Source organism: Staurois parvus, unplaced genomic scaffold, assembly GCF_062004578.1.
Source record: "Staurois parvus isolate SC_StPar_1 unplaced genomic scaffold, SC_StPar_1.0 ptg000019l, whole genome shotgun sequence".
Taxonomy (NCBI): domain Eukaryota; kingdom Metazoa; phylum Chordata; class Amphibia; order Anura; family Ranidae; genus Staurois; species Staurois parvus.
Window position 1 is genome coordinate 30,581,486 of NW_028317815.1, and position 15,162 is coordinate 30,596,647.

Sequence of the window (15,162 nt, forward strand, 5' to 3'; positions counted from 1 at the left end):
CAGGCAAGCTGTAAATAGTAAGTAAATAAGGGATGTCAATAATATTTGTTTTTTACTCATTGTGGTATGTTTGTGAACATACATGTCCACAAAAAATAGCTTGGCACATTATAAGTACAGTATGTATATTTCATACCTGAGGGGCCACTGGGGAAGGTGACAACATCCATGATTGGCTCTGAGGAACACGCGATTGCCTCATTTGGAGGGTCTTCATGAGTTTGGAAGCTGTCTTGGTGACCAAGTCGCTTTGGAGTTTGATTGGACATTGTAGTATGTTTGTGGACATGCATGTCCACAAAAAAATAGCTTAGCACATTGTAAGTATGTATATTTCATACCTGAGGGACCACTGTGGAAGGTGACAACATCCATGATTGGCTCTGAGCAACAAGGGATTGCCCAATTTGGAGGGTCCTCGTGCATTTGGGAGCTGTCTCGGTGACCAAGTCGCTTTGGACTTTGATTGGACATTGCAGTATGTTTGTGGACATGCATGTCCACAAAAAAATAGCTTTGGACTTTGATGTACTTTTGTTACTGAAGGTGTTTGTGAGGGTACATCTATTCTATTAAATCAATAAAGCTACCACCCAGGTAATGCACTAGGCTGGTGCACCATTTCTTCCTTGTTTTACAGTTTCGTCTGGGTTTTCCCCCAACCCTTACAGAGCAGCAAAGCCTGTGCTGACATTGAAACTGTTAAGGACCTGAGATCCATCCATCACCAGTTCACCACTCTTGAGCACAGGGGATGTTTGTTGTTTCTGCTATTCACTGATTGGACAAGGTGGAGAGGAGGGACAGTGATGTCACCCTCTCCACCTCATGATGTTCTGTGAAAAGCAGCAGTGCAAAGTGAGCGACCCAATGTGGTGAGCATGTAGAGGGGGGAAGGCGTCCAGCACAGGAGTTGGAAGATAACAGTAGTCACTGTAGTAGTGCAGATTACTACAGTAATTATCAGCTTCCCCAGCGGCCCCTCAGATACGAGATATTGGTATTACTATACAGAATTTATATCCGAAAGCAATAAAACCTGATAGGAATTGTAATATTTACCCACTCTATCCAAAATCAGAAAATGTTTTGGCTATAGATACACTTGAATGTGTGATCCCCAATAAGCACATAAACTCTCTTCATTTGTCATGGTGACCATTGTCACTGGGACTGGAAGTAAAGAAGAACCCAACATTTGAGTCAAAAGAACAGGAATAGAATGGAAATCTTCCAACTGGCTTTGGAATCAGTTGTTTAAAAGAGTAATTTCCTCATCATGAAGAGATTCTTCTCCATTGGGGAAATTGTACCCAGTAAGGGAAAATCCATCCAATTGTGCACAGATGCCAAAAAAATCTGACATGAGGTTTATTACGCTTTCTATCCAAAAAAAAATGGCTTTAATTGGGAATACCAAAGCTTACATTTAGTCAAAACAGTAAAAAATAAAAAAACAGCACAAGGGAAAGTACGACAATCAATGTTAAGTGTCCCTTGTGCTGATGACTGTGATTTTAGATCAAATCTGCTGTCCTATGATTCCCCCTACCCCGCAGCCATAATCTTATGGGGCTGTGGGGTAAGAGAAGGGACTTTTTTCAAGAGTGCTAACTATGCCTACCTTCCCCCCCCCCCCTCTTCCTTTGATAGAAGCTGTACTATAGCAGCCGTCAAGGTAAAGAAATCTATGAATGGAGGAGGCAGAAATTGTATTAATCCACCCATCCTCTATTCATAGATAACAGCATTAGCACAATTTTTATGACTGAAGGAGGGGGGTGGCAAAAAGTGCAGGGATAGTTGATACTCTTGATGAGTGCTTGTGATAGGTCCCTGGGCTTTATTAACCCCCGCTACACCAAACGATTATGGCTGGGGAGTATTGAAGGGGGGGGTGAGGACAGAAGACTTCAACTCAAACCACAACCATCAGCACAAGGGATGCTTTGTATTATTTGTAAGTACCATCCCTTGTGCTGATTTAAAAAAAAAGGTTTTGTCTAAACTTAGATTGTAAGATAAAAGAGAATTTCTCTAGGAAAATTCACATTGCAGGGGCGTGGACACAACTTTAGATTTATAGATTTCTACCGTAGCGTGTAGCCGTTTTCCATCATGTGAACTTTGTATGAGGTTAGAAGCATGCAATTCTCTTTGTAACCAATAAGAAACATTCATGTGGTTGGAGAACGACCATCAGAAAAGAATATTTCACTTTTCTAACAGTGCAGTCAGTGTGTGTGGCCTTTTCTTTTTTTCCTCCAACAAATCATTACACCTAAAATGTATTTTAAAACATTTACATGAGGGAATTTGAAAGAGACCTATTTGGATATCCGTATGGTCCAGAAATGTAACATGAAACCAGATCTTCATAAGGCAGCTTTGTAAGTCAGATTTAAAAAGCGCTTACGTCTTTTCCTGTCTTTTTGGGGAACTGCTCACATATGGAACCACTTATGAACAAGGAATGATTGTTTTATTCAAACCGTTCTCACATCAAGCTAATGTGTCCGCAACCCTTTCACTGCTGGAGGCTGGGAACATTTTGGTAGAGAATTCACAAAGTAAAAATGGACTTTTTATGTCCTCTCGCAGTACATGGGCCTCCCTAGCAAAGTTTAAGATGAGCTTGGAAAGTTTCCTTTAAGTGCAGACTAAGAACTGGAACTTCTGCTTCCCCGGGGATTGCAACTTCCTATGTTAAACATGCTGGTGGCAACAGGATAAGAATCAATGCGGCAGAATAATAGAGTACATGGTCGAAAGTAAAAGTTTAGCCGCTTTCATTGTAATAGCTTTAGGAAGAGGAATGCAGTCTTTTTCTTTTATTCCAGAAAGTTCAAGTGACAGAAATAAAACCATAAATGAGCTTCAGTTTTTAACCACTTGCCCTCCAGAGAATTTACCCCCCTTACTGACCGGGCCATTTTTTGTGATACGGCGCTGCGTTACTTTAACTGACAATTGCGCAGTCTTGCAACTCTGCACCCAAATGAAATGTATGTCCTTTTTCCCACGAATAGTTTCTTTCGGGGGTATTTGATTGCCTGTGCGTTTTTATTTTTTTGTGCTATAAAAAAAAGACCAATAATTTTGAGAAATAAACAATATTTTTGACTTTTACTATTAAACATGTCCAATAAAAAAATTTTAAAAATCAAATTTCATTATAAACTTAGGACAAAATGTATTCTGCTACATGTCTTTGCTAAAAAAAATCCCAATACATGCAAATTAATTGGTTTATAGCGTTTACAAATGGCGGTATGTTTATACAAGAAAACTTAATCCTGCGCCAAGACTTTCCAAATAACACTCTAAAAATGCTGCTGTGCCAATCGTGAAAACACAAACAATATAAATATAAATAAACAGCGCAAATTTAGATAATTAATCAATATAATAAATCATATAAAATAGGTGCATAAATTATTCGTGTTTGCCCTTAATCTTAAACAAAAACACCCAAAAGTCCATGTGCTGAAAACATAATTAAATTGTAGAAATAAAAGTGCCAACTTCTTTTCTTCAGAAAATACTTTCACCTTCCACCAGTGCACAAACCAACATCGAATACACTCACCAGAACTTGGTGAGTAAAGGACCTTTAAGGAATTTTTAGGGATCCTAAACCCTCTTTGGTGCCACGCTAGGGAAAATCTTCACCCTCCGAATAGACTCCACCATCCAACCAAAAGAAAAAAACTCACATAGCATAATATTGTCACACAATAGTAACTTTTTCCAAATGGAGATTAAGGCCACTCACATGTTAAACACTTGCTAAAGACATGTTTATTATGTATAAAAGGCTTCAGTTCCAGCAGATATACAAACTTTTCCTTCCAGGACTCTCACATCCACAGTGGAACAAAGACAGGACTCCTCTTAGACCAAACAGTGAACCAAGATGGCCGCTGGAACGCACCGCTCAGCGTGCGCTCCACTCACCGGAAATGACGTCAGGCGCATGAAGTGTGGACCGGAAATGCGTCAACGCGTTTCGCCCCTCCCATAGGGCGTTATCAAGACACCCATCTCCCGTCCTCACTCACTTAAATATCAATAGAATACCCTCCCCTCCGATTTGATTGGTCAGACCACCTCCCAGGATAATTTCAGAGGCTGCTCCTCCCACTTCAAGACGTGAGAGACCTTTACAAAATGCCAATCCACATAACAACATCATGAATTCTAACAATTGATATAAACAATTCAATTAAAAACAATATCTTTATAGTTTAATATAATTCATATTAACAAATGTATATCTATCTAAAAACAGATTGCAAAATAAAAAATGAAATATAAAAATAAAAATAGATATAAATAAAAATAAAATTAAAAATAAAATAAAAATGAAAATAAAAATAAAAATAAAATATAAATAATAAAAAATAATAAAAATAAAAATAAAAAAATAAAAAAATAAAAAATTATAAAAAATATAAATAAAAATAATAATAAAAATAAATAAATAAAAAAATAAAAAATAAAAAAATATATAAAAAAATATATAAAAATATATAAAAATATATAAAAAAATATAAAAAAATAAAAAAATATATAAAAATATATAAAAAAATATAAAAAAAATATAATAAAATAATATAATATAAAAATTTTCTAAATAAACCTATCACGAGTGTAGCATCCAATGTGAGTAAGTCCCATTTATGTCTATTGGAACTCAGCGGCCGTATGAACACAGCTGCTGGTCCCAGTTTGACAGCTGTGCAGGTGCATGTCCTCGAATGCAGACAGTGTGCATTGAGGGACTTGCACCCACATCCACACGCTGTCAATTTTGCAGCAGCAGCTGTGTCTGTGTAGCCACTGCGTCCTAATAGACATGACCGGGACAGCTGTTGAATAAACTGCAGCGGTTTATCTCTCCAGAAGCTGCATGTTCCAACTGTGATAGGGGGTGGTGTAGTGCACAATTTATTTTTGTAAAAATTTTATTTGAAGTACACAAAAGTGACATTTCGTTCATGTAGCTGAACAGGAGCGTGCTCTACAGAGACATGCGATCCTGTACGATGCACTGCAATAAAATGCAGTATGTCTGCATTTTTATCTCAGCATGCTGAAGCTCAGTTCTGAGCTATATTGCAGTGTGAATAGGGCACATAGAAAACTATTTTTTAACTATTTGTTTCTATGTGTCCTATTGGTGACCAGCGTTTGACAGTGCCGTATAACACCGGTCACCTCCCATAAAGGTTGATTTACTAAGTCCTAGTTCACATATATGCGGCTGTGCGGGCCGCGTTTTGTGCGGGCACGAGAACCCATTCATTTGAATGGACTCCTGTGCCCCATGACACACAGAGAAGAAGTCCCTGCACTTCTTATGAAAACGTAGCCCGCACGAGAACCTGTGTTCCTAGTATAGTTGCATTTTTCAGTGTGAGCAGCGTGCCATTAGAATTAATGGCACCCGCCCGCGGGTCTGCATTTCTCTGTGCGAGTGGAGCGGCTGCACGGATTTTCGTGTAGATTCACAGCAGCACCACCCGCACAGATGTGAACCTAGCCTACCACCAGAGAGTGCAAAATCTGGAGCAGCTGTGCATTGTAGCCAATCAGCTTCTAACTTCAGCTTGTTCAATTAAGCTTTGACAATAAATAAAGTTGATTGGTTTCTATGCAGAGCTGCACCAGAATTTGCACTCTCTGGTGTTAGTACATCAACCCCATTGTGTGAATTAGCCCTAAGGCAATGCACGTGCTTTGCAGCATGTTGCAATGCAAGACAACGCAGCATAGTGCATTGTGGTTTGTTGCTGCATACATTTTGTGATATGGGTTCCATGCACACTAGTGTTTTTTTAAGTTCCTAGAAGCTGTTATTAGCATTTTTTCTGCTCCTAGAAGCTAAATATTGTTATCCTATGTGTCCATGGACACTACTTTAGGCTATTAGCATTTTTTGAGCTTCAGCTTCTAGGAACAGAAAAAAAATAGTAGAGTTTTTTGGAGCATTTTTACAGCAAAAAAAAAAAATGCTAAGCACTCCTAAACACTACTAAAACGCCCCTAACAGTTGTTTTCTAGCTTTTTTCTACATGCACTGTAAAAACACTAATAAACCGCTAACGTTCCTAAATCCTACTAAAAAACACTATTACCAGCGTTTTTTCCTGCATTTTTTGAGCTTAAAAAAGTGCAAGTGTACATGGAGCCTTATAATTGGGAAGTTTTTATGCATCAGAAGCTCATTGATTGCAAAGGGCCTCCTTAATGCACTGCATGTTAACATACGTTAAGGCTCCATTCACACATATCCGATTTGTCATGTGACTTTGGGGCTCAATGTCGCTCCCCCATGTTTCCCAATGGGTACCATTCATATCTGTGCGACTTCAAAGTAGTTCCTGCACTACTTTGGGCCGACTTTCGTGCGATTTGATGGCCATAAACTTCAATGTAAACCCTCTGTACTGTAAAAACACTAATAAACCGCTAATGCTCCTAAATGCTACTAAAACGCTACTAAAAAACACTATTACCAGCGTTTTTTCCAGCATTTTGTGAGCTTAAAACAGTGCAAGTGTGCGTGGAGCCTTATAATTGGAAAGTTTTTATGCATCATAAGCTCATTGATTGCAAAGGGACCCCTTAATGCACCGCGTTTTAACTTGTGACATAACATGCGTCAAGGCTCCATTCACACTTATCCAATTTGGGGCCCAAAGTCACATGACAAGTCGCCCCCCTTGTTTCCCAATGGGTACCATTCATATCTGTGCGACTTCAAAGTAGTTCCTGCACTACTTTGGTCCAACTTTCGTGCGACTTGAGGGCCATAGACTTCAATGTAAACCCTCTATACTGTAAAAACACTAATAAACCGCTAATGCTCCTAAATACCTACTAAAACGCTGCAAAAAATACTATTACCAGCGTTTTTTCCAGCATTTTTTGAGCTTAAAAAAGTGCAAGTGTATCAGACCAATGAATATTTATGATTTAATTGATTGTGTTTCTCTGTTGGTAGCCTTATTGCTCAGCTTACCTTCCTCATGTACCTAACTTTTCAGCTTTACATGATTGTACCTTATTGGAATGAATATTACAGATGTGCCTTTTTTCTGTTGTATATTATACTTATTTATTTATTTCAGGTACTTATGCTGTTATGCTGTTTTCACAGCCTATTCCTTAATAAATAAAAACGTTTGTAAACAAAAAAAAGTGCATGGAGCCTTATAATTGGGAAGTTTTTATGCATACCATTCATATCTGTACGACTTCAAAGTAGTTTCTGCACTACCTTGGTCTGACTTTCGTGCGACTTGAGAGCCATAGACTTCAATGTAAACCCTCCAAAGTTGCATGAAAGTTGTGACTGAATGTTGTACGGGCGATTTGTGTGCGACTTTGTACAGCAGAAACAATTATCCTTGGTCAAAGCCAAAGTCGCAACAACGTTGCACTCATCCAAAGTCACGCCAAGGTAGCATCAAAGTTTCATTAAAGTCGCATCGAGTCGCACTGTAAAGTCGCAATGAAATGATTTGAAGTCGCACAAGTGTGAATGGAGCCTAACACATTACACAAATATAAAGGGTCCTTTAATATGTATTTTTCGGCAAGTTGGCTTCAGCACATGGAATTTCGGTATGATTGGTTGCCAGGAGTTACTGCACTCAGCACTTCATCTTTTTACTGTCTATGAATAAGTGCATTAGGCTGAAAAGCTGTTCTATTTTTGTCATCACTTTATATTACTATGAATAAACAGCCTGATTATTTATAGCATCTTTCACTGTTCATAAATCCTATGATTGTAATAAAAGATGGACTATTGCGACTTGGCAGTTCCACATATGTAATGTTCCGCTATATAGAGAGGCTTTGTTTCATGTCCCCAACTCAGGGAAAGCTGGATGTGGGATTTAACATTAATCACAGCACCAGATGGTGATACGCCAGATATTCTTTTCAGGTGGTCATGTGATTTACTGTATCCAGCAAATGAATGGGGAGTAGGGAGCATGATCACATGACAGATGTGTAATAAGTCTGTTAGAGCTCTGATTAGACAAGTGACCTGGTTCCATCTGTGGCTACAAGGAGTGACTTTGACATTTTTGCATCACACTCCCTGGAAGCATTTACTCCATCAATGCAGCGCTGGAGTGCAAAGTAGGCAAGGGTGGGGTGGGGGGGGACTGGAGGAAGTCAGAGATTTGCTACTTAAAACATGCTTTTAGGCAATGTGTTTTTATTCCCCCTCCCACCCTACAGACAAGCCACATCTTGATTCAGAAAAGGTCTCCAAAGTAAAAGCAGCTCAGTCATTTGATATATGAGAAATCTGGAGGAGTCTGCTAGCTGTTGCAGAGGAAGGCTTGCTCCAGCCTTTGTGCAGAGCTCCTGTGTCCAGGACCCAGAGATGGTGCTCCAGACAGCTGTGACCCCGGGCAGGGCCCGCAGACTTTTGTTCAAAATACCATATGGATCATTGAGAAGGCGCAGCGGCGAGAGGGTAAGTCAACTTTTCTGCGTTCACAGCATGTACACCAGACGCTTTACCTTTCATCTGCCTGTGTCACTCTACAACATTCTGCACATTGCCATAATAACCCTTTATTGGCATTTGTTCAATTACAAAATTGCTAGACAAAGAAAGGTGATTTTATCGCACTGTTGCAGTGTACTAAGTCATCAGCTGATTGTGAATACTCAGCTTGCAAACTTTTTAGTAATGCGCAATCTTAGAAAAATCTTTACTATTGTGATGTGTGGTTTTTAATTGTCTTCTGCACACTGAAATAGAAGGAATTGTGAATTTGATATTTCTAATTGCAGTTTTTTTGTCTCTTTGACTTGCACAGCTATGCAGGCAGTTCTGCATAGGATCATGATCAAAGCAGAGAGGAATGAACAAGACTTGTAGGTAGAATAGGGAACAATGTGAGTGTACAGAACAACCACCAAGGCTATTAGAAAATTTAGGAAACTTTTAAATATGTTTATAAATGGAAATATACCCAATCGGAAATATTATTTTATGCTTGAAAGAGGTGTTAAGATTGCTGAACATAAAAGGATGATGCACTAAGTACACTAACCCACCATCACATTAATACTTGAGCTGTCAAAACAAGAATGTTTGTGTGGTTGCTCTGGGTTACTGCATTGCCTTGTATTGTTAGATTTTGTCTTTTTAAAATAATCTTTAAGGGCTCATTCACGTGATGTGCAGTGATTTTCTCCTGCGCTTGATCACTGCTAGGGCACATGGAAAAAAAGTTTTCTATGTGCCCTGTTTAGACTGCAGCATAGCCAGGAGGTGCAGTGCGGTGAGCTGCAGTAAAATACAGGTATGTAGCATTTTTACTGCAGGCACCACTTGTCATCGCACTGTGTTGCTGCGTGAAGACATGAATGAAGTGTGCACTTCAAATAAAGTTTAAAAAAAATAGTAAACAGTGTGATGTAGTGAAATGCACATTGCACAACCCCCTCACTGCATGCAGAAACAGGCAGCTCCTTTCACACCATACTGCACAAAAAAAACTCTTTGCAATGCAATAAAAATGCATAACTGTTGATGTGCATTTAGCATGCATTTTTTGCATGTTGCATTACATTGCATTTGTATGCATGTTTCTTAAGTTTTATGGCATCCGTTGTAAATGTCAGGTCCCTAGAGGGGTGAAAATGCTAACAACATTTTATTTTTAATATCTTTACTTTCAGTTGCATTACATTGTGTTTATATACATTTATGTGCATTGTGTTAAAATTCAGACAACTCGCATTTTAATTCAACAGATGTGTAGACAACATTGTGGTGTGAACAAGACACATTTTTTGTGTATGTTGCATTACATTGCAGTTTTATGCACGTTGGCTTACGTTTTTATGTCATCCATTGTAAATGTCAGGTGCCTAGAGGGGTGAAAATGCTAACAACATTTTATTTTTAATATCTTTACTTTCAGTTGCAGTACATTGTGTTTATATACATTTATGTGCGTTGTGTTAAAATTCAGACAACTCGCATTTTAATTCAGCAGACGTTTAGACAACATTGTGGTGTGAACAAGACACATTTTTTGTGCATTTTGCATTACATTGCAGTTTTATGCACGTTGGCTTACGTTTTTATGTCATCCGTTGTAAATGTCAGGTGCCTAGAGGGGTGAAAATGCTAACAACAATTTATTTTTAATATCTTTACTTTCAGTTGCATTTCATTGTGTTTATATACATTTATGAGCGTTGTGTTAAAATCCAGACATCTCATATTTTAATTCAACAGACGTACACAACCTTGTGCTATGAACAAGGCACATAGAAAACAATAGTTTTCTATGTGCCTTGTTCACACTGCAATGCTTTGTAGATGTCTTTTGCAGTAAAATACACATAGAAAACGGTTGTTTTCTATGTGCCCCTGAAGTGACCTGTGTCAGTCCAGTGCAGAAAAATGCAAGTCACCGCAGTGTGAACAAGCCATTAAACATACACACCATGTACGTACAAAGGACCGTGATTTGTGTTTTTTACAGTAAAAAAATAATTATCAGTTGAGTGGGATGACGGTAGACGCCCTGGGATAAAAATGAAGAGGAGGCAAAGTTGTAATGTTTTGATGTTATAAGTGTTTGTTTTCTTTTTTTTTGCTGGCAGCAACAATTGATATGTACGTCTTTGCTGACTTTCATCCGGTTTCTTTTGATATCGTTTCAATCTTTTTGTGTACGACTTACCTGGTCTGTGATATGTTACTAATATTGGCATCCCCGTATTGTATTACATAAAAGACATGTTCGGTTTGCCGGAAGACATATACAGTGTTTTCTACCTTTCCTAAGATAACAAAGTTACAACCAGCTACCAGCAGTAATTGTTTGATGTGGTGATGTTATATGACACCTGCCCGACCCACACAGATGTCTGCGGAGAGAATGAATAGAAGAGCCCCATAGTTAACTATCACTTCATTAAATAACAGTTGTACACAAAGTTTGCACTTTAAAATTAATAATAATAAAAAATAAATAAAATTAAATTTGACCGTACAAAACTGCGGAGATTGTTTCAGTCTGCTCCTGGTTAACTAAAATGACTCCATGGTGAATGAGGCACTTAGTTGAATATTATTAAAACCTTGTTCTCTTGGTACCAGTAATCATCAATCAAGCTGCAATACAAGCGCTGATTGCAAAAAAATAAGTGTAGTGCAACAAGTATGCATAATTTACCATGGACGGTTTATAAAAATTACCTTTACATCACATGCAAGAATCAAAGGAAGGACCTGCTGATATTATGCTGATGATGATGATTGCAGCTTTAATATATTCTTAACAGAGACGAACCATATTCCTTGATTAACACATAATGCTAAAGGTGTCATTGTACTATATTCTGTGCCTTTGTCACAGCGAATCAATGTACACAGATTTGGATTTACCTTTGGCATCATCTGTCAGTATGATATGCAAAGATGAAGAATGCACTGGAAGTTTTTGATTTGACTCACTTTCTCTATTATCAGTGATAAAACAACTACATAAGGCCTCATGCACATGGACAGTATGACCCATCAGCATCAAATCCAAGCATTTTGGGGTGCCCAGGAGACACGGGTGCAGCATCCAGCCCTGCTGCCAGCAGCCAATCAAAATCTATCACAGGTTGAAATACATGGTAGCTGTTTATGACCCTATATGTACAGGGGCGTATACCCCAACCACAGGAAATCTTCTTTTAGGGCTTGTGTCCCTGAACGTTTACCATATTCGGTGCCTCCCAGGTGCCCCAAAAAGCTGGGATTTGATGTCGGCTGGCCAAACCACACGTTTGCATGTAGGATACGTAATGTTTATTATCCCTTACTTTGCAGTTGGAGAATTGGAGTATTGATGAGGTGACTCTGTAAAAGTCATACACAGTCATTATCTAAAGATGTGACTTGCCAGGAAAATCTAAAGTATTGTTACTTGTCATGAAATTCATCACATATTGTTAGAGATTGAGATCAATATGACTTGTGAGGGGTGTTTGAAGGTCTACATTTAAAGTAAAACCTATGTATAGCTCTGTTATGCAAACATCAACTTTAGCTTCCATGTTGAATTCTTGGCTTACTTCCACCAGCTAACCTCGTTTTCCTTTTGGCCACCAAATAGTTGGCTTCCAAGCCGATAGAAAGACAATGAAGGCTAGACAGCGCATGCAAATAATCAGCCAAAGACGTTGTGTCTGCTATCCTCAAAATTCAGGCAACATAAAAATTAACCTGCATGTGCCTTCTCCTTGAACTTTGGGCCACCATAGAAGGTTTGGTGCCCTGCAGATTTCCTTTAAAGTGGAAATTGCCATATGAATATGAAACAGCCATATAACACATACACCTTGATATATATAAAGCATTATACTAGACTTCTGTCCATGTTCTGACTGTCATGACTATGACTGGTATCATTCAGCCGCCCCCTTGTGCAATGTATGTCTTTGGCAACACCACAGAAGAAGCAATTCACAGTCAGGCTTTACAATCAGAATTTGTAAGACAAGGGGGCTGAGCAATACCATGAGTTGCATGATGTTGCTGGTAAATGGCAGACAGTTTCAAATGCTGATGGCAGGACAACTGGACCACAGCTAGAAGTTAAACATGCTGCTATGCAGTCATCAAGGTACAGGTATTATTATATGGTTGTTTAATGATCATACAGTAATGCTAGGGTGAACTTCCACTTCAAACTAAAGCCCTAGACATTCAGTCTACTCCGACCTAAACTTTTTATTTTTACTTTTGGATAGAGTCGGGAAACTATAGAACAATTGCTGGGAGTGTTTTCATGGTCTGTCCACCCTGATGAGTGAGATTTCTCCACACGTCCTGTCACCAAAGTAGAAATGTCTCCAGTGGAGACCAAAACAACAATAGAGTGAAGAAGGTTTCTTTATTATCTGTGTCCCCATTTTAAAGATTTACCCTTAATTCCTGTTCCGGAAACACCCTGTAAGTGGATGTAAAGTCTGGTACACATGATGAGAATATTGTACAAATGATTGTCCATTTTTTGCATGCTAGTCTCATATTGAAAATGAGTAGGTTACTAGATTTACAAAAATTCTCGTAAGACAGAATACAACTTCCTGCGATGATGTAGTGTATAGTAATGTATTCTTTCTTTTCCAAGCATGAGCTGTCTTGGTCACTCGATTTTTTTACGGACAAATACTGTACTGAATTAACGAAAATTGTTAATTCTGTTATCTTACGAGAAACATTTTTGTGCTTGTCCCTTCGGATAATTTCACATTAAGTGTTGTGATTGGCTGTCGACAGCTGTGTATTAATGATTAGATTATCAATAGCTCCGAAAACTTTTTTTTTTCATAGAAATAAGGGGATACTGTAGACACTGCAATAAAACCCTGTTTTACCTGCCTTTAAAATAAATAAGCACCATGTGGACGAAACCCAATATATTGTATGTATATGTTTTTTTCTTGAAACTGAAGTTCTTTACTTGAGACTTGTTAAAATAGACATTGGGGGCTTTATGCATTACAGAGATTCTAAAAATGACATATTCCAGGTACTCTCTTCTCCCAGGAGTTAACATAAAAGTGCTGAGACCAGAGCTAGTTGAATTTCAAAATCAGGCAAAACACCAATGTGCCAACTTTTTATATGCTTCCACATTTGCCCAGTCTTTGGAGAAAACAATTACATGATTGTGTGAGCTCCTGAGATGTATGACTATCTGCAAATCAGACAGATCTGCCTGGAAATATTCAGGTACATAAAAAACATGTAGGATATAAAACATGTAGGATATCTGAAGAGCGTGAGATGATGTAGCCATGCTGGGAACTTTTGATGTTCTGGTGAGGCAGAAAGGAAATTCCGTAAACTTTACCACTGCCAAAATCTCTTATTTCCAGGATAAATTTAAACATATAAACAGATGATCTAGGACGTTTCCTCCTGGCAGTGCTTGTCCCTTGCAGTATGATTTTTTTTTTTTTACCACTTTACATCTCTTAAAGTAAACTTGTCACAAGAAAAATAGGGGGGTGCCCTTGCTGACCAGCTTCTGAAATGTTGGTTTCCTGGTTGTAATATGACAAATGTGGCTTCAATACTTTCAGAGTCATTGACCTAGAACAAGTTTGTAGATCAGGAAGGTCAGAAGTCCTTATGTATACAATATACTTGATTTGGGTTAGGGAGTCAAAGTGTTGGGGGTCAGAGTGACAGCCAGGTGATTATTCAGGACAGAAGTCAGCAATGGCAGCATCCATGTTTTTTTTTCATTACAGGTTTCTTTTGTATTCTGCAAACATTTTTTGTAATAGGTATATCTTTGCTATCATGTATGGATTCTATCAGCACTTTCAGAAGACTTAAAAAAAGTGTAACTGCACTTTTGGGGGTCCATCTTGCCCCCAGCCCTTTCTTGACAGTCCTATAATCACTTGTTCCCAACCCAACTTGATAGCAATAACTAGATTGCACAGCTACTTGTCAAAACTCTTTACCTCTGGGCCCAACTCCTATGGTCTACTCTCTCATTGAATCCTATTGTGGAGCCAAGTACAAGCTCGTACTCTTAGTTAACACTCCATAAGAAGGCTTTGACAAGTAGCTGTGCGATCTAATCAGCGTTATTTTAAGTATAAGACTGGAAACTTGGGCTAAGAGCGAGGGGGGCAACAATATATGTGTAACTGCACCTATGGTTTACAGTAGTGCTAGCCTTTAGGCATAGGCTGGCATAACGCAACACTCATTAAAGTGGTAGTAAACATTTGTTTATTTTTTTTTACCTACAGGTAAGCTTATAATGAAGCTTACCTATAGGTAAAATTATTCCAAAATATGCACCGTTTAGGAGATATTCTAGCGAGCTGCAGCCAGCGATATCATCAGCGCATGCGCTCTGAAAGAATGGCATACCCGTGCCGTTCCTTCCGGGCTGTGTGCCATGGCGGAGACTCCCATACGCATGAGCAGGAGTGACATCATTGTAGCTTGGCCAATCATTGGCCGCAGTCCGTGAACCCGGAAGGAACACCGGGTAAGATGGAAGCCTCTGCAGCAGTGACAACGCGCTGCTGGAGGGCTTTGTGCAATGCTTACTAGCACATCATGCCTTTGCCTTGCAGGAGAAA

At 38.7% G+C, this 15,162-nt stretch overlaps 1 protein-coding gene across 5 annotated transcripts in view; it reads left to right on the plus strand.

Moving 5' to 3' along the window:
* Positions 1-15,162, plus strand: part of FRMD4A (FERM domain containing 4A) — a 558,898-nt gene that overhangs the window by 178,491 nt on the left and 365,245 nt on the right. Inside the window, exon 1 of one of the 5 annotated variants that reach the window (XM_089686118.1) lies at positions 7,786-8,503. The exons of 2 other annotated variants lie outside the window; for them this stretch is intronic. In XM_089686118.1, coding sequence (XP_089542244.1) covers positions 8,324-8,503 — 180 coding nt within the window. In that variant the 5' untranslated portion in view covers positions 7,786-8,323. Of the gene's footprint in view, positions 1-7,785; positions 8,504-15,162 lie in introns of those variants that run through there. 2 more of the 5 variants (XM_089686115.1, XM_089686114.1) reach the window with 2 other exon arrangements.